The sequence below is a fragment of the Hyla sarda genome, chromosome 4 (genome assembly GCF_029499605.1).
Source record: "Hyla sarda isolate aHylSar1 chromosome 4, aHylSar1.hap1, whole genome shotgun sequence".
Taxonomy (NCBI): Eukaryota; Metazoa; Chordata; class Amphibia; order Anura; family Hylidae; genus Hyla; species Hyla sarda.
Window position 1 is genome coordinate 302124708 of NC_079192.1, and position 24279 is coordinate 302148986.

The 24279-nt window shown below is 41.6% G+C and overlaps 1 protein-coding gene across 3 annotated transcripts in view; it reads left to right on the forward strand.

The window, feature by feature from the left end:
* The window catches only part of UNC5A (unc-5 netrin receptor A), a 420372-nt gene that overhangs the window by 374910 nt on the left and 21183 nt on the right, over positions 1-24279 (forward strand). For all 3 annotated transcript variants that reach the window (XM_056574721.1, XM_056574723.1, XM_056574722.1), the window contains 3 exons: positions 13885-14118; positions 16167-16316; positions 18370-18534. In XM_056574721.1, coding sequence (XP_056430696.1) covers positions 13885-14118; positions 16167-16316; positions 18370-18534 — 549 coding nt within the window. The remainder of the gene's footprint in view (positions 1-13884; positions 14119-16166; positions 16317-18369; positions 18535-24279) is intronic.

Below are 24279 nucleotides of genomic sequence, written 5' to 3' on the forward strand. Positions count from 1 at the left end.
AAGTTCAAATCACCCCCCTTTTCCCATAAAAAATAACTGTGTAAATAAAAATTAACATATGTGGTATAGCCACGTGCATAAATGTCCGAACTATAAAAATATATCATTAATTAAACCACACGGTCAATGACGTATGCGCAAAAAAATTCCAAAGTCCAAAATAACGTATTTTTGGTCGCTTTTTATATCATGAAAAAATTAATAAAAAGCGATCAAAAAGTTCGATCAATACAAAAATTGTACCGCTAAAAACGTCAGTTCACGGTGCAAAAAATGAGCCCTCATACTAACCCATACGCAGAAAAATCAAAAGTTATAGGGGTCAGAAGATGACAATTTTAAACGTATCAATTTCCGTGCATGTAGTTATGATTTTTTCCAGAAGTACAACAAAATCAAACCGATAAAAGTAGGGTATCACTTTAATTGTATGGACCTACAAAATAAAGATCAGGTGTAATTTTTATTGAAAAATTTACTGCATAGAAACGGAAGCCCCCAAAATGTACTAAATGGCGTTTTTTCTTCAATTTCGTCGCACAATGATTTTTTTTTCTGTTTCGCTGTAGATTGTTGGGTAAAATGACTGATGTCTCTGCAAAGTAGAATTGGTGGCGCAAAAATAAGCCATCATATGGATTTTTAGGTGCAAAATTGAAAGGGTTATGATTTTTAAAAGGTGAGGAGGAAAAAACTAAAGTGTAAAAACCGAAAACCCCTCAGTCCTTAAGGGGTTAATGATATATTTTTATAGTTTGGATATTTCTGCATGCGGCGATACCACATATGTTTATTTTTATTCACACGTTTGTTTTTTTTTGAAAATGGGAAAAGGGGAGGGGGTGCTTCTTACTTTTATTAGGGAAGGGGTTAATTCATCATTAGTAACTTTCCCCCCCCCCCCCCCCTTTTTTTTGCTATGTTATAGCCTCCTCTAGGGGCTATAACATGCATTACATTGATTCCTAAAACTGATCATCTGCATAGAACTACAGCGTCATAGCTGATCGGGACACCGCGGTATCACCACAGTGTTCCTGATCAGCCCGACTGAGCGTCCGGGATGCAAGTTTTCCAACTTTAGACGCGGCAATAGACTTTGATTGCTACGTCTAAAGGGTTGATAGCGCACAGCACAACGATTGGTGCCGCACGCTATTAGCCCAGGGTCCCCTCTTTCATTAGCCACAGGGTGACCCCACGTTATAGACCAGGATCGGGCGCAGGGCGTACAGATACGCCCTGCATCCTTAAGAGGTTAATAATATTGAAAAATGATGGTAGTCTAAGAGAGGGTTCAAACAGGCAAAAAATGTGCAGAAAACAAGTGCAGACATTCCACACATTTAACTAACCAGCATGCACTAGGACCACTTGGAAATGCATTTCCTTGCGGTATCCACAGAAAATGTATAGAATATCACTAAATAAAATATAACTCTAGAACCTCTACCTCAAGTAACTTTCCTCTCCACAGGAGCCACACTACAAGACTATTACTTTGCACAGGTGTCTAATTCCAGTTTTTATCTTCCACTCAATTCCAGGCAGATATGTCTCCCATCCCAGATCTTATTCTTTAGAACTTTATCCATTTGTAGTTAGTTCCTATTCTCAGGGAATTTGTTGGCAGATAAGAAGCAGTCAGACCTTCTAAGCTATTTTCATGCATCCAGTTTGACTAGATTGACATGGGTTACTTAAAATAGGGAAGGTAGAGAAGGCAAACCACCTATAATAGAAAGAACATATATAACTATTGCTTTTAGTCATTTCAGTGGGAGTAATATACAAAGATATATCAAGCCAACACCAGATACTAAAGGCAGGAGGAAGCCCATAATTGAATGAAATTTACAGCTGAGTAAATAGAGACATTTTTGGACATTTTAAAGAGTACCTATCATGAACTCATCTGTCCCTACCCCCCCCATCTGTCCCTGACTCTTCCTGACTCCAATCCTACCTTATTTTTTGTACCTTTTCCTACCTTTATACATTTCTTGTTAGTTACTTAGATTTGCTGCCTCTGTGAGAGAGGAAGGGAGCAGTGGCCCAGCAGGCGTGACATCAGCTGAAGCCTGGCTGTTCTCACTTCCGCCCTTCTTCTGCGGGCACTGCGATCAGGTAATGGAGGGGGGGGGGATATCACTGCCCATGCAACCCCCTTGTCTGCCCAGGTAACCCCGGTCTCACCCTCCACTGTGGACCAGCCTACCTATCCTAAGCGCTGCGATCCAGCGCTGCGGCCCTGCTTGTAATCGGCGGTGGGTGGGGGGGGGCTGAGTTGTGCGGGCGACATGGTGTCGGGCACTGCAATCCTGTGTCCGGCGCTGTATTCCTGCGGCGATGCAGGGGGATTATTGTTACAACTGGCAGGCACCCAGCCGTCCTGACTACCTACCGTTCATGCCCAGTGCTGCTCCCGCCTGTCTGATTGACAGGCGGGGGGCTGCGTTGTGCTTTTCTGTGTCCTGGCTGCACTGAGAGTTCGGACTCCTGCTGCCAGGCCGGCATGAATCCAAAATCAATGAGCTGGGACATGAAGGGAGACCCATAATGGTCAGTTTTTAAAAGTAAAAAAATATATATAAATATACCTTTTTGTTAACCACATGGTATTAGAAAGTTGATATAAAAAGTTTTTTTTTCATGATAGGTACTCTTTAAGCAGTTGTGGCCCTATACTGGCAGTAGCCTTTGGGTCAGTCTGCTGGACATATTCTCAACTTTATGGCCTTCTGACACTATTTATGTGGACACGTGTCTGTATTTTTAGTGGCTAAAGTGTCGAGCTAAATGTATTTTTTAGAAAAGTCTGATAGCAATGGAAAGGAATGGCAAAACAAACATTAGCATCAAGTTTATTTTCTACTGTGAACTAATGTGGGCACCTGTAACACTGGCAGTTGGCTCCCACCGGCATACTGTCACTCACCATTGCATCCCAGTCCATGCCCTGCTCTCTTGCCTTGGCCACAGTTATGCTGCCTCTCTGAAGTGCCCAAGTTTAAATATATTTCGTTTGGTTGAAGAAGAATTACCTGATTTCTTTTCAACTGTATGTAAAATGTTCTTTATATTATGTTATACTATCTTTGTATGTTACCAGGTTATGACACATGATAAAAAGGTATTAAAAACACGCCTTAACATTTAATATAAACTTTCTACTCTCTGCTGTCACCTTTGATGGACAACATTACCGTAGTTAACTTCTAGTATTCTCTGATATTCTATAGAATCCACTAGAATTTTCTTGTAAATCACGATATCCCTTTATATAAGTTTAGCTTTCCCAGGCCCCATGGTCTCAAGAGGGTCTTAGAGTCTGTTGGAACTGTTCAAGAGTTGTGCCCCCACTATGCTGAAGAAGTTCAGTAAAAGTTACCAATTAAGCTGCCGCACTCTTTGAGTTTGCAAATGCAACATCACAGGCCTTTTACATACCCCCAGCCAGGACATTGTTACCATGGAAGTTTCCCAGTATACTACACACCAATAGTAAAGCCCTTCATCCTTTGACAATTGAGTATTTACTCTTAAAGTACACCTGGGGTCTATCTCACCACTCTAGGAACCTGTGGCGTCTGACATCTGTGACCTCACCGTGACTTTCCTCGCCCTATATAATTATGACTACAAGTGTCAGTATACCACAGTCTACCACCATGTCCTCTCTGGGTCACCACATTTCCTTCTGCTGTGGTTCATAGCCTGGCCCATGTGGTGCCAGCGTGCACTCTCTATGCCACTTAAAGGGCCAGTATGGTATCTTAAGGTTTTTCCATCTATATAGTAGTTTACCAAAGCAAATGCTCTAGCCGACTATGCAAACTTGCTGCCTGTCTATGACTTATGCTGGGACATTGACCTACCTTTGCCTGACCCTTCAGTATCATGTTCCAGTTTCTCCTGGTCGACTGAGCTAGCTGTTACCCACACTAGGAGCACTCCTGGAAAACAACCAGGTTCCTTCTAGCAGCTAAGTCCAGCATGAAAACCTAGAGCATACTTAGATTTTGTTACTAAGTTTGGCCTAAAGACAAACCAATTGGGTAGCACAGAAGGTCAACACCCATTGTTAATTACAGTACCATTTAACCTATCCCTGGAAGAAAAGAGACTTCCAATAATGATCTGTATACATTTGTAAGGTTATGAACAGTTGGATGCTATGCTGTTGATATACTATCAACAGTTAAAAGTTTTTTCATCATCCCAATTTTATCAAGTTTGCCATTGCACCTTGTAAATGCCCAAAAATTCTCTCGTCAATATGACTTGTCATGGTGATATAGTAATAATAATATTTGGAGGCAGCAGCATGATATATATATATATATATATATATATATATATTCTCAGGGATTGTGATGGGTCTCTGGCTGGTTGTAATTAATGAGCAGGCTGGAAGTTCATGGAGGCATCTATGATGGCATGTAGGTAATGTGTTGTATGCTTTCTACATTTATAATGACATATTTTTCTGTTAGATAATGATGTCTAGACAGCAGGTGCGCTATAAAGGTTGATGATGGCTGACATAGGCCAGAGGCTAGTTGTAACGTTATATATATCACTAGTTGCAATCTGATGTTTGATGCCCCTAGCTAATGCTAAACTAATATATTAACTGTCAATAATTCACAAGAAGTTTAGGGTAGGTACTCTTAGCTTCAGTGCTGCTATTTCTTTTTTATGGTTTTCACATTTTTAGAAATAAGTTTTAAGGTAGTTATAACCTCGGGCCCATTCATTAAACGATGAATGAAGTTCACAAGGGTATTGTTTACAAAGAAAAGAAATTCTGAGTATATAATCTGTGATTGTCATGAAATCTAGAAAAAAAACAGAACACTGCCGAGAAGTTCAAAAGGAACTACTTACAACTTTACACATTTAAAAACAACATAAAATGATGAACAACATGTAAATCCTTCCCTTTGCCTTTCTTCTACTGGTTCTAAGTCCCATCAGGTTTTCTATTTAAAATCAGATTACCGCTGTATTTCTAATACCATAGAGGCTTACATTGTGGGATATAGGTCATTGTCAGAGATCAGGAAACTTGTCTCCCTTTCTTTATTGATATTATCATATGCGCTTGACTATGCATGCATGTACATGGATAGTTGGGGATATAACTATGCTGGACACACAAATAAGAAAGCTAAGGCCTAGGCCTCTATGCACTTTCAGCTAAGCTGGGCATGGTCAGACATAATACTTAAAGGGGTACTCCGATGGAAAAAAAAAATGTTTTTAATCAACTGGTGCCAAAAAGTTAAGCAGATTTGTAAATAACTTCTATTAAAAAATCTTTATCTTTCCAGTACTTTTTAGCAGCTGTATGCTACAGAGGAAATTCTTTGCTTTTTGAATTTCTTTTTTGTCTTGTCCACAGTGCTCTCCTGATGCTGACACCTGATGCCCATATCAGGAACTGTCCAGAGCAGGAGAAAATCCTCATAGCAGCAGCAGCACCCATGCAGCACACACCTTTAGCGGTCCATCTCGACCACGAGGACGGAGCATAGTGATGTCACGGCTCCGCCCTTGTGTGACGTCATGCTCTGCCCCCTCAATGCAAGTCTATTGGAGGGGCGTGGCAGATGTCACACCCCCTCCCATAGGCTTGCATTGAGGGGGAGGAGCGTAACATCACATGGGGGTGGAGCCGTGACATCACTATGCTCCATCCCCGTGATCGCCAGTAATCAGACCCAGAGCGAACACACTCCGGGGACTGATTCTAATGGGGTGCGGCGTGGAAGATTACGGGGGTCCCCAGTGGCGGGACCCTGCGATCAGACATCTTATCCCCTATCCTTCGGATAGGGGATAAGATGTCTTAGCGCCGGATTACCCCTTTAAGGCAAGTAATAGGCCCTCAGTACATAATGACCCCATTGTAGCCAGCCAGTAGTATGCTTCTTGTACATAATGACCCCTCTGTAGCCAGCCAATAATAGTCCCCCTGTACATAATGACCTACTGTAGGTAGTAATATGCCCCCTGTACATGATCATCTTCTGTAGCTATCCGGTAATATGTTTCTTGTACATAATGACCCTCTGTAGCTAGTAATATGCCCCATGTACATAATGGCCATCAATAGCCCATAATTTGCCCCCTGTACATTATGACCCTTTTAAGCCATTAATATGACCCCAGTACCTAATGACCCTTTCACCCCCTGGTTGGCTGCACAGTGCATGGATAATACACAGCGACGTCACGGTACAAAATATTATCCACGCAGCATCATCACAGTACATGGAAAATACACACAGCAATGTCACAATACAGAGATAATACACACAGTGATGTCATAATTCAGAGATAATATACACAGTGATGTCACAGTAGAGGGATAAAATGCTAGCCTAGGGCACTATGAGCTGTAAATACAAGCCTGTGACAGTGATGTCACAGTAGAGGGATAATATGCTAGCCTAGGGCGCTATGAGCTGTAAATACAAGCCTGTTTACATGCCAAGAAGACATAGCCTCATCGGTCACTGTAGGGCCCCATAGGTTTAAAGAGATCAAATTGCATAGTGATCTCATTTAATCTCACTATACAAAATAATACTACCAATGCATGTCACATGCAGTGCATAATAAAACATAGGGGGGTTGAGTGGAAGGCCCAAATGTATCTTTTTTCACCAGGGACCAAGAACTTCAATGTATGCCTGTGTGTAAGAATGTAGATACAATATAGTATTGCTTCTTGGCAATGTGACTTCCGATTAGTCATAATAAATAATAAAGAATCAGGGACAATGCACTATACTGACTGCCACTAGTGGACTTATAACAGACAAATAGTGGATTTATAGCAGTGGACTTATAACAGAAAAATAAATACCAGTATGCTAATATTTAATCTATTAATCTATGGGACAAAAATTATCTGGTTTTGCCCATAACAACCAATCACAGCTCAGCAATTGAAAGCTTAGCTCTGATTGGTTGTCATGGGAAAACCAGACAGTTTTTGTCCTCTGATTATTAAATCTGGGTTTATATGTCATATAGTGTTATGGTGAAGAATTTAGAGGATTTTAGATGTAAAAGACTTGACCTTGTAGTTCCCATCTAGACAGCTATGGCTGTGAGTGATGGTTTCTACGTCAACCCTTCAGCACTGGCCCTTATCTTTGAAATACAGAAAAGTCCAAGGTGCCCTCTGATCTCCTTGCCAGCTCCTCTAATGGAAATGACATACATATTGGCGAGAATAAGTAAAAAGTTTTCGCACATGAAAACGAAAACCTACAAAACGACTTCCAACGAAGAAGTGAAAATATTCCGCCATTATAATTGCATTGTCCTGTTTACCCAGTAGGTGCACAAAAGACTTCATGCATGAAAAATGTATCTGAGAAATAAATTTTGGCACATGTTGCACCTAATAGGAAATGACAACATTATTATTTCAGGCACTTCCACGATATGTACATAGAAAATGTATTGTATCTGCACTTAAATGTATGTGCTGTGTGCCTCTTTTCCAGGTGCTTGGTATGAATGATTACACCATTGTGCATGCATTAGTTTAACCCCTAGGCGACACAGGGCATACCTGTAACCACTTGCAGTCTGGGACTTAACATACCTGGGCATACCTCTGGACCCTGGAGAGTTTAAAGGGGTTATCCAAGAATAGAAAAACAGAGATAATTTCTTTTAAAGACCGCCCTGTCTGTCTCCAGGTTAAATGTGATTCTGAAGCTTAGTTTCATTGAAGTTAATGGAGCCAAGTTGTAATACCACACCCAAAGGGGAGACAGACAGGGAGCGGTCTTTGAAATAAATTAGGTCTGTTTTTTGATTCCTGGATAACCCCTTTTATGTCTATAATGCAAGAGCAGGAGCTGCACTCATTTCACTCATTTATATGCCGTGATTGATACAATTACAGTGTCTAAAAGAAGAATAGACAGGGGCTGGTTAACCCATCGTACCCCAGCTGGGGTTTGATGAATAAAAATGAGGGCAAGAGGTCAATTTTCATCCTCCTGCCGTCGGATTGTCGCCCCAATAATACAGCCTGGCAGAGTGTATCGATCTCCCTGAGGATTCCTCACATATTCCCATATATTTCACGAGAAGAGCAGTTTAGCATGCAGCTCCTTTCTTCCTGATCAAACAATGGACACTTTAATGGTACTTGACATTATAAGTCAATAGAGTTTGTCAGCCACTGTTGGTATCCATCATGCGATTGATCCCGCTCTGTGATTTTAGTTTTTCCCTAGTGATGGAACAAAAAAGTGAAAATGACAATATGGATGTGAGCAAATCCTCTGTTTTCCCCTTTTTTAGGAAGATATCCTAACTGTATTTAATTGGATTAAATTCTTATTATTGTACCATATACACGTTGAGCATACACATGAGATATATAATGGACAAACCTGTCTTTTGAACATCTAAGGCATATGTCGGCTTGATCCTTTTGTATTGAGGAAGGAAAGCCACTGCTATTAAGAACATCTGCAAGTTCAGCTGGACATGCACGTGTATAGAGAAGTACAGCTTTGTTTCATTACACCATGCTTTATTATTTTTTTGTTTTCTACCTTGATATTGTTCTGTATCTTCTGCTCAATCTCAATAAGCTCCACAGACTGGGAAGGGGCATTCCTTAGCTCGCATGACATCATCTGAAAACTTACTCCCTCAGTCTGCTACACACAGCTGACAGCAGTTCAGTGTAAGATGGGCTGTGATTGGCTGAGGCCACCTCCACCCCCTTTAGCTCTCAGCACTGAACTCTAAAGTGTGCTCATCTCTGCCCAACAGCTGCAAAAGGGAGCAGAAATATTCAGCACAATATTCAGCACTATGCATTGAAGGCATCACGACTTTACAGTCTAGCTCAGTGCAAAGGGAAAAGCATTATAATATGAAATATTCAGGGCCCACCTGCATTTTCTGACTTTTTCCTCTGCCAGGCTGCTGCCGGAGAAAATCTGCAAGCAGAACAAGAAGGAGGACCCCTGGTGGCCAAACTTTTAGGGGTTCATTTACACACATAAAGTTACATTTATTGAGTATGTATAGTAAAATATGTAAAGGAGTACTCTGCCCCTAGACATGTTTCCCCCCATCCAAAAGATTGGGGATAACATGTCTGTTTGCTGGTAAGTACGGCCACTGGGGCCCCCCCTCGATCTCCGACGTGGCACACCATAATCCGATGCACAGAGCGAACTCTGCTCTGTGCCGGATGATGGGCAACCACCGCGGTCATGGCACCTCCTTCTTGTCTATGGGAGGGGGCATGACGACTGTACACTAGCCATCATGCCCCCTCCCATAGACATGATTGAAGGGAGCATAGCATGCCTTAGAGATCATGGGGGTCCCATTGGCTGGACCCCCCGCAGCCAAACATTTTATCCCCAATCCTTTGGATAGGGGATAACATGTCTCGGGCCAGAGTACCCCTTCAAGTATATTAGAAAAGAAATTCAAATAAGCTAATCTATAACATGAATTTTTATTACTAACAACAGGTACTATTTAATAGGATCCATTATCCAAACATGTGTTCCTTAGCACAGGGTGCCTAGCTTAGACATGCTTGTTTTAGGTGTAGAGAGCAAGGCTGAAAATAACAGAAGTCTAATGATACACAACAGGTCACAATAGTCACCATGCCCTGGTCCTATAGAATTCAAGGTCTTTACCCTCTTAGAAACCATCCAATTTCATTATGTTTACTCCAACACGCATGTCAAAACTAACTGGTTTCAAATTGGTTGAGTATCCATCAGTATCCAAAGAGCATTGCAGTATTTTTCCTGGAACACTTCATGTAATAATATACAATGTCATAAATAAAAAGGACAACATTTATACATTAGGACAAGCTGCAATAACGGTTCCTAAGAAGTCACCAAACAATGTGACTGCAACCTCTATTGTTAGAGTGACACAAACAAGTGGTTTACATTGCCACATAATTCGAGGAGATGATCCTCTGATCCTCAGCTTCATTATTTAACTGTACATAGTGTTTTTCCATCTCTCCACAGCCGTTATTTGCCCTTGGTCTACAGGAACACAATAGAAGTGACAATGCATTCATTTTTTATTTATTTTTTTATTTTTTTATATCACCATCTCATTTTTTTTTCTTCACACAACAAATGCCTGTCAGATAAATAAACACAATATTAACCTGAAAGAAAAGACAGGCTGCAAGCAGTCATCACGGAAAATAACTTATCTGGCCACTAGTCTATAAGCCAATGACCTATTGTTCAACACAGTAACACATGTTTTATTTAACCTTGTTTGAAATGGTATCGGTGCTTACAAGGGAGTCTTTTTGGGGTTAGGGCTGTGGATGCACATGGTGTTCAAAATAAATCGTTCAGAATCATAATACTGTAATAATGTAATATAATATATCTTTAGGCTTGGATAACACTATGTTACCTGCAAGCCAAGTTAATATCCAGATCAGCTACTGTCCAGGGGTGCACATTTCCTTCCCATCCCACAAATGCTCAATCAAATTAAGTTTTAGGTAAGTTGAAGGCCAAGTCAACTCCTTGGATTTTTCTCTATGTTCCTCAAACCATTCATTGACTATTGGCAGAGCACACTATCCTATTGAAAAAGCCCATTGCTATGAATGAATACTGTTGTCATAAGGAGCATACAGTACTTTGCGCACAAAAAAGTTTATTTTAGGTGGCCCATGTCAAAGTAACAGCCACATAAATGCTAGAACCTAAGGTTTACCAGAAGAACATGGCTTTCCTTCTTTCTATAGTACAACCTGATGCCATCTCTTCTCCAGCCGCACCATTAATGTAAAAGGAAATATGGTTTATCAGATAAGACAATGATTTCTCATTGGGCCACAGTCCAATTCTCATACTGAAGTACACATTGTAGGAGCTTTAGCAAAGGACAAGAGTCAGCACGGGCACTGTATATTATAACACCTTTCTAGCGTAGCTAGAATTAACATTGTGTGTGTACACAGGGGCCCAGATTTATCAAACTGTGTGAGAGAAAACATAGAGTGATTTTCCCACAGCAACCAATCACAGCTCAGTTAGCGAGCTCTGGTAAAGTGAAAGCTGAGCTGTGATTGGTTGCTGTGGGAAAATTCCTCAATTTTTCCCTAACACAGTTTAATAAATCTGGGCCAGTGTGTACTAAAGTAGCTCTTCTGTCTGACCTGACAGATTGGCATCCACTTCCCAATAGCAACAGTTAGTTTTAAGCATCCATGACCCTATCTTTGGTTGACTAGTAATCCTTCCCTAAACAACTTCTGGTGGGTACTTTTAATGGCATACTGAGAATACCAAAGACTGACCAAGTGGTCAAACCATCACAATTTGGCCCTTGTTAATCCTCACACTTAGAAATTTATTTTTCCAATTATAGAATATCAACTACATGAACTAACTGTTCACTTGCCGCCTAATATATCTCGCTCGTTGACATTGTCATGATTTAATGAATGTTATTCACGTCACCTGTCAGTGGTTTTAATGTTATGACTGATCGGTGTAATTGGTGAACTCCGGCAGACGAAAACCTCATTTGTATTTGATTTATGTGGCTAATTTTTTTTGTGCAATTAAATGTGGATCTGCACATGTTCTATACTGAGTGTTATTGGGCCCTCAGAATTATTTCTTATGGTGGGTAGTGTTGAGCGGCATGGGCCATATTCGAATTCGCGAATATTCGCGAATATATGGACGAATATTCGTCATATTCGCGAATATTCGCATATTCGTAATATTCTCGTTTTATTTTCGCATATGCGAATATTCGCGTGTGCGAAAATTTGCATATGCAGAAATTAGCACAAAAACGAAAATTCGCATATGCGAAAATTAGCATATGCGAAAATTTGCACACCAGTCTCACACAGTAGTATTAGAGCCTTCTTACACCACATAAGCTGGAAGCAGAGAGGGATGATCACTGATGTGTACTGTGAGAAAAAAAAAAAAAAATGAATATTCGTAATTACGAATATATAGCGCTATATTTGCGAATATTCGCGAATTCGCGAATATGCGATATTCGCGAATAAAATTCGATTTGCGAATATTCGCGAGCAACACTAATGGTGGGCTCCTAAATCCCTCAGTCTAATGCTAGCTGGGTGACAACATGCCTGCTATTACTGCTCACTGTTATTCTGAAACTTCTGCAAACTTCTGCATATGAAATGTTCTTAGTTATTCAATAATGCATCCAGAGCCTCCAATATTGCTGAATAAACTAGGCAGTTTTGTCACTGAATAGTCTAGGAAAAAAAGCAGATGACCCATCTGGGAGCCATATTGGTTATTACTCAGCTTTCTCAGAAATGGATAAAACTATGGAACAGGTCAATAGAATTTGTAACAACTTAATGACTTCAATGTACTGGTGTTTGTTTTATTTTCGACAGAAATGTTCCTAACTGTACGTAGTATATTTGCCTTATTGGTGAGATAGTCCCTTAGTGATTTCCGACTTTTTAAATTATGTGTGTTGCAAATAAGATTGTCAGGACACAAGTGCTGAACGTCTAAGGCACACTGAGTTGATGTTTTTTACTTCAGGATGTCATTACTATAATAACGCTTCATATCTTGAGGCTGTACTTTGATAAGAGACATTCCAAGAGAATAGCATAGGTCCCTGGCTGATGATGTTTATTGAACAGGCTGCAGGTTTACAGTGCAGACTGTGAATCACATAGTGGCTGGATTTGAGAGATGCAGAAAATGTACAGTGCAGTCTCTGCATTCATAAAGTCATAATAACGGCTAGACATAAGCTTCAACATTAAGTTTGATGTTGGTTGACATGGGCTGCTGGCTACTTAAAATAACATATATTTCAGTATTTGCAAGCTGTCGTTGGGTATCACAATTATCATAATTAAAAAAGTGTCTGACGGCACTACTTTTGTCTTTATGACTTTTTGTTTCTTTATTTCTTTATTTTCTAATACCAGTTAATGCCTTTGTTTACATAATATTGTTTTTGAATTTTTTTTACAATTTATTATCATTATCTCTCTTTTGTCTTTTTTGAGCACTCAATATCATTATGTTTAACAAACTGGGAAAAACAGATATGTGGAGGCAATACAATGGGAAAGTTGAGAAGCCCCTAAAGTACCAATCACCTTAAAGTACAGTTAATTCCTTGAGGACATAAGTACATGAAGTCAGTCTCTCTCTTCACTATCCTCCCATCCCTTAATACACGCAGACTCCATGCTCTGTGTTTCATAGTTGTCTTTTCAGTGAGTGCAGAGATTCTGAACAGATGCAATAGCTAGATGTAGAAAGAACAGAGCATTGCTCCATTTAAGGTGCATTGCTTAAATGCACCTTGTAATGATTGGGCAGAGCACTGCCTGATCTGGTCACAGAGGGGACTGTTTTGCCATTTATTTCCAAATCCTCAGTCCCCTCTGACCTCTCCTTGCACTCACCTTTACTATTAGTGCTGATCCACACAAAGTACGTAGAAAGAATGGAGCACTCACCCGGTCTCTTTACTTCAGTAACGTATCTTCTTTATTTCACATAACAAAATGTACAAGCAGGAGAGCGGACAGGAGCAGTGATATGGGGGAGTGGTTGGGCGACGGTCCACATCGCGCACTCTGCGCTTCATCAGGCCCCTAACCAACATTTTTTTTTATTATTATTGCAGTGAGAAACAAGGAAGCTGAAAAGTTACCCCCTTCACTACCCTAGACCACCATTCACTTTAATGCCCCGAATGAAGTCAACTGTTGTAGTATATGTTTACGTTCATGTAGTCGGACTATTTTAACTTCAGAGATGATCTCTTCATGTTGTTTGTATGACTTGCTTTTAACAGGATGTCTTGCAACTCGACGGGGGAAGCCCATCGCACCTCTACTACTGTCACCTGGAGTCCCGCAACTGTTACCTATTCACAGAGCAGCTGGGGCGCTTTGCACTGGTGGGAGAGTCTCTCAGCATGTCAGCCACCAAGCGCCTAAAGCTGCTGCTTTTTGCCCCCATTGCGTGCACCAGTCTGGAGTACAGTCTGCGAGTGTACTGCATCCCTGACACACAAGATGCCATGAAGGTGAGTGAGAGGGGAAAGCCACACATAAACCACAGCTATTAAAGCCTAGATGTGGTTCACTGACTGTAATGACAGGAGACTGTTGATTATGGAGCACATTAAACATGATGTAATACTATAATTCATTACTTGCTCCATTGAGGGAGATGGCCTATGTAAGTGCTTAGGAGAATTATGAGAGGATTTTAGGTTTGCAGGAAGCAAAGTCAAAGTAACTATTGGCCTTATTAAAAGAGTAATGAAACTTAAGCAATGTCTTGTCCAGACTCCTAAATTGGTGTGTAACATATTGAACTAAAGTCATCCTATATACATTAAAAGACTTAACTTAACCAATAAACGTGTAACAGGAATGAACTGTATATACTTCCTAGAAGGATGTGTAATTATTTGTCATTTCTTGTCACTTTAAATAGACATTTTGCACGCTATTTGTGTATGGCTTTTATGTATATGCTGTATATAGGCTAATTATTTTATTGCAGGGTAAACAGGGATGTAGGTTGTGACATCCAGCAATGCTGCCATGTTAAATTATTGTGGCTGGCAACAAAATTGAGAGTATACTGCTCTTGCAACCACAGGGGAGATGCCGTTACTGGCATAGGCCCTGGAAACCTGGTATTGGTGGAAGTTTGTGACTGATGAATGATGCTGATGCACTGTTCTATAATAGACAGTCTTTAAGAAGTGTCTTTAAAAACTGTTGGCCCATAAAGGGACAGAATATGCCCAAAGCTTAGACATTCGAATGCAGACTTGTCCTTCTGCTGTAGAGGCTGTTCAGACTTGGTGGATTGGAGACTCGAACACAATACAAAGAGTCGTGTAAAACTGTCTGAGGGGGTCGTGCTGTAAAGATTGAGTCTCTGTGGGAAAATTGGTTCATCTGCTTTACCAAGCAGGGTCTTGTTGTCAGGAAGCAGATGATAAGCTAGTGAATTGATGGCTATTATTCTGGGGCAAGAAGATCTGGTCACAGAGGAGTGTGGTGTGCAGTGTTCTATGGCAGGCCCCAACTGGTGCGGACATGTGCACTAGTACAGAGGAGATTGTGTTTAGTCCTGTTTGGATGCTGAGTGTAATCCCTAGTCCTGGTAGCCAAGATAGCTGCAGAAGATTTTGACTGCCTTGTAGAGTGGCCTAGAGAGTCACAGCCTGGTTGGGACAGTCCTAAGAGCAGTTAGATGGTCCTAGTAGATAGCAGGAGGGGTAGTGATTACTCCTCTGGTTAATGCTATGAGTGAGTTTAGGAGACAGAGCTTAGGAAGGACTAGTGGTGCCAGTTGAGAGGTACAACATGCTGGCAGTATTTAAGCAGAAAACAGCATTGGCGTTGAGGCATTGAATTTTCTGAAATTTGAGTTTGAATATGATTCATTCTTTGGTGCAATCTCTGCACCTTCCCAGGAAAAAGTCTAATTACACCAAGCAGTGTTTGGCAGTCTTTAGGTAGATTCCAGTTTTCTCAGTTCTTAGTTAGACATTAAAATAAAATAAAATATAAAAATAAAATAAAACAAACCTGCCCTTTTTCAGTAGAAAAAAGACAAATGTAACTCCTTGAAATAAAGGCTTGTGATTCATCCTTACAATTTGAGTGGTACTGTGCTGCTTTTCGTTGTTTTTGAATGTTGGAAGAAACAACTTATCGCTGAGGCTCTGTTACATCCGTCTATCAGGATATGCATTGTTGGCCTCTTTAGAGAGTTCTAACTTGAACTTTGTTTCTCATCAACTCAAGATTGTTCATCAGCTGTGTAAGAAAACCAGCTGTGCCAAAGCATTTGTACCCTCAAGGATGGTAGCCAGACTCAACTGTAGGGTCACTAACCCTCTACATATGTAGGAAGCTCACAAACAAACAGATGTAAGCACTATTTAATATATGAAACTATGTGTGATAGATGCAAATTGCCTGAATAAGCAAAGAGCCGGGTGCATGTATCTGTACTAATGCAGAAATGCTATTGAACTATTTTCTTCATGTGCATTAATCATGTACAACATGTTTCATCTCTTAAGCATTGTGTGTGTTTTTCCCATAGGAGGTCATACAGCTGGAGAAACAACAGGGAGGGCAGATGTTAGATGAGCCACGGATCTTACACTTTAAGGATAGTTATCACAATCTACGCCTTTCTGTGCACGATATGCACAGCACCATGTGGAAGAGCAAACTCTTGGCCAGCTACCAGGTATATTCGGCATCTTACTATGCCATGTAACACTAGCAAAGAAATGTAAGATGAATGACAATTGTTAGAACAAGCACTAAACATTAATATGAGAACTGGTTGGCGCTTTTATATCTCCTTTTCTTTATCTGCCTTGACGTAATTTTTTCCACAGGGTAGGCTATAAATAGTTAATCGGCGAGGTGCAGAAACCTCAGCTGATCAGCACTGCCGTAGCACCGAAAATCTATGTACTGGAGCAAGAAGCCTCTGCTCCATATGTTGTTTGTAGTGGTAGCACCAGGTTACTACAGCGCAGGTCCCCTTCACTTTAATGGGAGCTGCTCTGAATTAACCCAGCACCACTTCTACCAACAATGTAAGGAGCCAAGGATGATGGCCTATCCTGTTTAATAGTTTTTGGCTGGTAAACCCCTTTAAAGGGGTACTCCACCCCTAGACATCTTATCCCAGGGGTCCAGCCGCTGAGACCCCATGATCTCTGTATAGTCACCTGGCATTCTGAATATTACGTTCAGAATGCTGGGTTATGGCAGCTATGGTTGGGATGTCATGCCACGTCTGGACGTCACGGCATAGAGATGCCAGACCCCCGCAATCATACACATCTTTTCCCCTATCCTTTGAAAAGGGGATAAGATGTCTGGGAGTGGAGTACCCCTTTAATACCATTAGGTTCATATTCCATATATTTGTCATAGATGAATCTGCTGAAGATTTTTCAGAAAATCTATGTCATAAATCCATAACTTCAACATAGGGATTAGTAGCTTCATTGTAATTCAATTGAGCTTATTCCTGGCTTTTCCTTGCAGAATCCACAGTAATAATGAATATGTTAAGGATTGAAAATTTGCAATACGATCATTACTCTGCACTGATTTTTTTGGAGAAAGTGACTGGGATATTAAATGCCCCATTCACATGCTTTTCCAGCAAAATGTCAGAAAATTATGTCAGGTTTTAGATAAAGAATCTGCACCTAAATCCTGGCAGAATCCTGAACTTGAAAATGTGGTTTTAACAGCACTTATTGTGCATATATCAGTGACCACGAAGCTCCAACAAAGAAACAGTATTGGAAGGGAACTGAACCCTTTTGACTAATATAAATATTGTTTGGGGTGTTTTTCTGATAAGATTAAAGGGGTACTCCCCTGGCAGCGTTCGGAACATGTAGTTACGAATGCTGTGTGTGCGCTGCGGGGGTCGGCCACACCCCCTCATGATGTCATTTCACACCCCCTCAATGTAAGTCTATGGGAGGGGGCCTGACGGCCACCACGCCCCCTCCCATAGACTTGCATTAAGGGGCCGTGGCGTGACATCACGAAGGGGCATGGGCGACCCCCTCAGAGCACACAAATCGTTCATAACTAAATGTTTTGAACGCTGGCCAGTTGAGTACCCCATTAATATGTGGTGCAAATGACTATCTAACTAATTGAAAACTATTAAACCTCCACTGTTGTTGCTTTCAATTTTTGCTGTATATTATGTATAAACTATGACAATTTATGAGAAATACATTGTTTAAACATAAGGTCTTGCCAGAAATTTCTTGTAGATGATTAAGGCTGCACCAATGTACACCGATTGTTAAGGATAGCCTAAAACTGTGAACTAAAGAACATCCACTAAATAACCTTAGATACTACTGGACTGGATAATAGCTTTTCACAAGCCCCTTTCACCAGATAAATACATGTTTTGTAAGTAAATGGAGGAAAAGTTGGACGAAAAGCTACTGAGCTGCCCATAGCAACCAATCAGATCGCTTCTTTCTTTTTGCAAAGGCCTTTTCAGAAGTTAAAGAAGTGATCTGATTGGTTGCTATGGGCAATTCAGCAACTTTTCCTCTAGAGGTTTTGATAAGTCTCCCCCCAGTGTTTCTAAATAGGGAACTTCCTACCAAGTATGATATAATCATCTATTGGAAACATCAGTCTCAGGAGGCCAACATTATTGGCTACATCCATGAGGCAGAAACACAACAGTAATGAAAAGCATTGGTTTGTCCATTGACTCATATTGGTTACTTGTCTTTATGCAGGAGATCCCATTCTATCATATCTGGAATGGAGTGCATGGGAATCTGCACTGTACATTCACACTGGAGAGGTTCAGTCTCAGCACGTGTGACCTTTCCTGCAGGGTTTGGGTATGGCAAGTGGAAGGAGATGGCCAGAGTTTCAACATCAATGTTAACATAAACAAGGTAAGATTAAATGGGTTATCCAGGAAAATACTTTTTTCTATGTATTAACTGGCTCCAAAAAGTTAAACAGGTTTGTAAAATACTTCTATTAAAAAATCTAAATCCTTCCAATAATTATCAGCTGCTGAAGTTGAGTTGTTTTTTTCTTGGGAACTGCACAGAGTGGAAGAGGTTTGCTATGGGGATTTGCTTCTACTCTGGACAGTTCCTGAGACAGGTATCATTAGAGAGCACTTAGACAGAAAAGAACAACTTAACTTCAGCAGCTCATAAGTACTGAAAGGATTAAGATTTTTTAATAGAAGTAATTTACAAATCAGTTTAACTTTCTGGAGCTAGTTGATATATCAGAAAAAAAAGTTTTTCCCTTCAAGTGATTTCATATAGTATGTGCTCTTTTGTTCTTAAAAGGGTATTCAGGTCTTAGACATCTTATCCCCTATCTAAAAGATAGGGGATAAGATGTCTGATCACAGGGGTCCCTCCACACCATGCCCCCCTCCATTCATGTCTATGGGAGGGGACGTGACGGATGAAACACCCCCTCCCATAGACATGAATGGAGGGGGTGTGGTGTGACGTCATGAGGGCGTGGGGCCATGACATCACGTCTCAGAAGCAGTGCCTGGCACAGAATACCGGGGGCTGCACCGAGATTGCAGGGGTCCCAGTGGCAGGACATCTGTGATCAGACATCTTATCCCCTATCCTTTGGATAAGGGTTATTATGTCAAAGCCCGGAATACCCCTTTAAGGACATGTAAAAATTAAAAGAAAACAATTAAAATGGGTCCTAGCAGTAGTACCAGCCTTAACCACACATAAGGACGAGGCACTGTGCCTTAAAATTACATCAAGTCCCCTTTTTACTACTAATTGGGTCACATTCCAAATGATCACATAGTTATAACCTTTCCTACGGATAAGCCATATGAATGTTTTTACTGGAAAACATCTTTAATAAATTGAACAGATCGTGTGGCCAAACCTAAAAATCAGAGACAGATTAAAAGAAAGGTAACAGTCATGGAGATAATTTAATGCTTTAATGTTTATACAGTAAATTACATTAGAGTCAATAGTAGAAATTGCATAAAAATATATCTGGAAAGTATCAGGCATTTTTTAGTGTGCATAGATGTCAGCATGGTGTCAGTGTACTGGGTCATTCATTCATATTGGTGTCCATGGTAACATTTTAGCTACCGTTTGAATCATAGAAGTTATTTTAATCATTAAGAAAAAATGTCTTTTAATCTGCAGCTCTATAGTATATGCAGAACATATGCAGGAAAACAAGCAAAACCATTGCACCTAAAATTCTGTGACATGATAAAGGAAAACGTAGAGGAAAAGTCTGCATAAATTAAAGGGCTTGACTGCTTTTTAGTGCGTAAAAATGAATAGACTGCTATCATTTAGATGTAAAAAAAAAAAAAAAGCCACACAAATACAGTTTTTACATTTTTGAGGGGATGTATGTAGAGATGAGCAAACTTTTGAGAAGTTTGATTTGGACGATTCACCAAATTTTCCCAAAAAAATTGTTCCGGTCCGAATTTATTTCCGGTGAATCGCTTTTAAAAACGGCTATTTCTGGCCTACAGAAAGCCTCAATAGGGGTGTAATAAACTTTGCCTTGCTGTAACACGCATAGGGTCTGTGCTGGGTAAGTGAAATAATACTGTTATTTAGTATGACATGCAGATCAGAGAAGTCGCTATTAGAATCACTGTCGCAGAGTGGCACAATGACAGAGCCTGAAGGTGGCATCAGTATGAGGAAACCATATAGTGTCTGAATGACACAGCTTGGAGTTGGCGGCAGCATGAGGAGACCATATAGTGGCTGAATGACACAGCCTGGAGTTGGCGGAAGCATGAAGAGGCCATACAGTGGCTGAATGACCCTGTGTGGAGATGGCAGCCGCATGAGGAGACCCTATAGTGGCTGCATGAAACAGCCTGGAGTTGGCGGCAGCATGAAGAGACCATATGGTGACTTGATGACACAGCCTGGAGTTGGCGGCAGCATGAGGAGCACATATAGTGGCTGAATTAAACAGCCTGGAGGTGGCCGAAGCATGAGGAGACCATATAGTGGCAGAATGAGACAGCCTGGAGGTGGCATCAGCATCAGGAGTCCTGAAAGTGACCCGGTGATAGAGTGGTGCGGTGGGTGGCAATACCAGTACCCGGTGACGAAGTGGGTGAAAAAAGCATCAGATGTGTGGCATCAGGCAGGTGGCAGAATCAGAATAGTAGCTGAGGCAGGTAGGCAGAAGAAAACGGTCTCTTTTGTAAAAGTGCTAGTGTGCACTAGTAAGAATTGAGGATTAGTGTTGAGCGGCATAGGCCATATTCGAATTCACAATATTTCACGAATATATGGACGAATATTCGTCATATATTCGCTAAATTCGCATATTCGCAATATTCTCATTTTTTTCGCATATGCGGAAATTCGCATATGTGAAAATGTATGAACTTTATAGCAATTATACCAGTGTAACTTGATAGAAGCAGCAGAAGGGAGGGATCAATATTTGCGAATATTCGCATATGCGAATATTCGCCTGGCGGTCTCACACAGTAGTATTAGAGCCTTCTTTAGACCACACAAGTTGGAAGCAGACAGGGATGATCACTGTGATGTGTACTGTGAAAAAAAAAACAATATTCGTAATTTCCAATACGTAGTGCTATATTCGCGAATATACGCCAATTCGCGAATATGCGATGTTCGCGAATAAAAATTAGAATTGCAAATATTCGCGAGCAACACTATTGAGGATATGCATTACCAAAAACTTTTAATAATATGCTTAGGATAAAATATCGGGACCCAAATTTTTTTTTTTTTTAAATCAAACAAAAGGAAAGACCTCTAAAAGGTGGAAGGGAACAACATATGGTCCAATGTAACCGGTGTGGGTAAAAACTTCCCCTGTAAGGCCCTACTCTCGCATTATTAATTCCCTTCTTTGCAAGTGTTACTCGCCCTAAAAAGGGCGGCCCCACACAGGAACCTCTCCCTATATTCACCTACAAACACTGCCATTTCCCAGGGTTTTTAGTTGGAAATGGGGATTGGTTCCTATGTGGGGCCACCCTTTTTAAGACGAGTTACACTTTCCTCGAAAAGCTAGAAGGGAACAACGTATTGTCTATTGTAGTAGGTGGGGGTAAAAACTTCCCCTGTAAGGCCCTACTCTCACCCTATTAATTCCACTCTTGTCAAGTGTTACTGGTCCTAAAACGGGCAGCCACACACAGGAAACCCTTTCTATTTCCACCTAAAAACCCTTGGAAATGGCAGTGTTTGTAGGGGGAAATAGGGAGAGGTTCCTATGTGGGGCACCCTTTTTAGGGCAAGTAATACTTGCCAAGAATAGAATTACTAATGCAAGAGTAGGGCCGTACAGGGGAAGTTTTTACCCCCACCGCTTACAATGGACCATACATTGTACCCTTCCACCTTTTAGAGGTTTTTGCATTACATCAATACTTTGTGGTGTAGGTGGCACATGGTGTTTTTTGCACACCTTTCCTTTTGTTTGATTTAAAAAAAATTTGGGTACATACATTTTATCCAAAGAAAATTATTATAAGTTAAGTTTTACGTAATGCATATAATCAATAATTACTTTTGGTCTGATGCGGAGGAATGTCTGTAACTGGGGAGCAGCGCCTTAAATATGTTTAGCATTATCCATATTTGTGAAGTGTTGGTGTGGCACCATGGTCAATCTACTCTTATGCATCAGGCATTGGTGGATGGAAATCCTGGCTGATTCATGCCTAATTCATCTTCACAAAGGTCAGTCTCTCAACATTTTTCGTAGACAGACGAGTTCTCCTTGGGGTTACTATGGCCCCCGCCACACTAAACACCTGCTCTGAGGGCACACTACTGGCCAGGCAGGACAGCTTTTCCAGGCCAAACTCTGCTAGTTGCGACCACAAATCAAGTTTGGCTGCCCAGAAGTCCAGCGGATCTTCAAGGTGTGTTGGCATGGTCATGTCAAGGTATGCCACCACCTGCTGGTACAGGTCCTGCTCCAGGTCTACCTGCTACAGATGAGTTGCTTCACTATGTGGGTGAAGAAAGCTACTCATCAGGCATTGGCCAACTGAGTACGTAGGATGTCTCTGTAGTAGGTCAGTTTATCCCCCCTCTCAGTGGGTGTAAGAAAAGGCCCCCATTTTATGCCGGTAGCGAGGGTCCAATAAGGTGAAGAGCCAGACGTCATCCCCCTGCCGAATGGTGACAATTCAGTGGTCACTACACAAGCAAGTGAGCATGTATTGTGCCATTTGTGCAAGTGACTCGGAGGGACTCTGCCTCTATCTCCACTGTATACTGCCACGGTGTGTCTGGGTTCTCTGTCTCACCTTCCTCATAACCCTCTAGCTCCTCCTGCTCCTCCTCTCCTGTCAAATGACTAGAAAATTGCCCACCTCACGAAACCTAAACTGTGCTCCACTGTGCCCTTCCCCTCCTCCTCCAGTTCAGCCCCCACAGGGCTTATGGGGCCATGAGGTGTAGGCGCCACATCTCCAGTGCCCTGACGAGCCATTGTTTCCAACACGTGTTTTAGTAGATGAAGCAGTGGAATGACGTTGTTCATCCCGTAATCCCGTAACACTTCGGGAACCGCTTGACAACCAGATTTAACACGTGTGCCATGCAGGGTGCATGTCTCATTCTTCCTTGTCACAGTGCAGACAAGATGTTCTTCCCGTTGTCAGTCACCATGGTTTCCATTTCCAGTTTTTGTGGAGTAAACCATAATTTGATTTCTTGATGAATGACTTTTAACAGTTCCTCTCCTGTATGACTCCATTCGTTGAGGCAAACCATGTGAAGAACAGTGTGACATTGCCGTGCCTTGCACACATAGTATGCTGGAGGGGCAATGAGACTTGTCCATGCAGTGGAGGCGGAGGACAAGGTGGAGGATGAGGAGGTGGAGTCGCACACTGTCACAGGACCAACGTAGAGGCAGAAGCGGCGTGGCCTGTCCAAGTTGCTGTTGTGGCTGTGCAGGAACCATGTACACCCAGTGGGCCATAAAGGACATGTATTGTCCCTGACCATAGTTACAGCTCCACATGTCGGCGCTGCTGTGCACTTTGGTACACACCGACAGGCTCAAGAACTGGCCCACCTTCTCTTCCACAAAATTGTGCAGAGCTGGTACTGCCTTTTTCACAAAGAAATGACGGCTTGGGATTCTCCACCGCGGCTCGGCACAAGCCATCAGTTCTCTGAACAGTGCACCACTTGAAAAGGGAGAGACTACAGCACCAGCAACTTGGACAGGAGCGCATTCAGCTTCTGCGCCATTGGATGAATGGGCGCATACTGCTGTCTCTTGGACAAAACTTTTCTGATGGATTGCTGGCGGAATGACTGACTCGAAGTAGGAGGAGCAGGAGCATTTGGAGCGACAGAAGTTGGGTATGACACACAGCTCCCTTGGGCTGAGGTGGTGGAGCCCTGGCTGGCTGAAACAGGGAGCGGCATGCCACTGGGTGATGCAGCAGGCTGGACCACCACATCAGAGCCACGGGTCTCCCAAGTCACTTTATGGTGACGCTGCATATGTTAAAGCAGGGCCGTGGTTGTCCAACATTGGAACCCTGGCCATGCCTCACCTTCTGCCGACACATCTTGTTGGCCATGTTAACCTCCTCCGGATACTTGATAAAAAAACGTCACACCGCTGAGTAGCTGATTTTC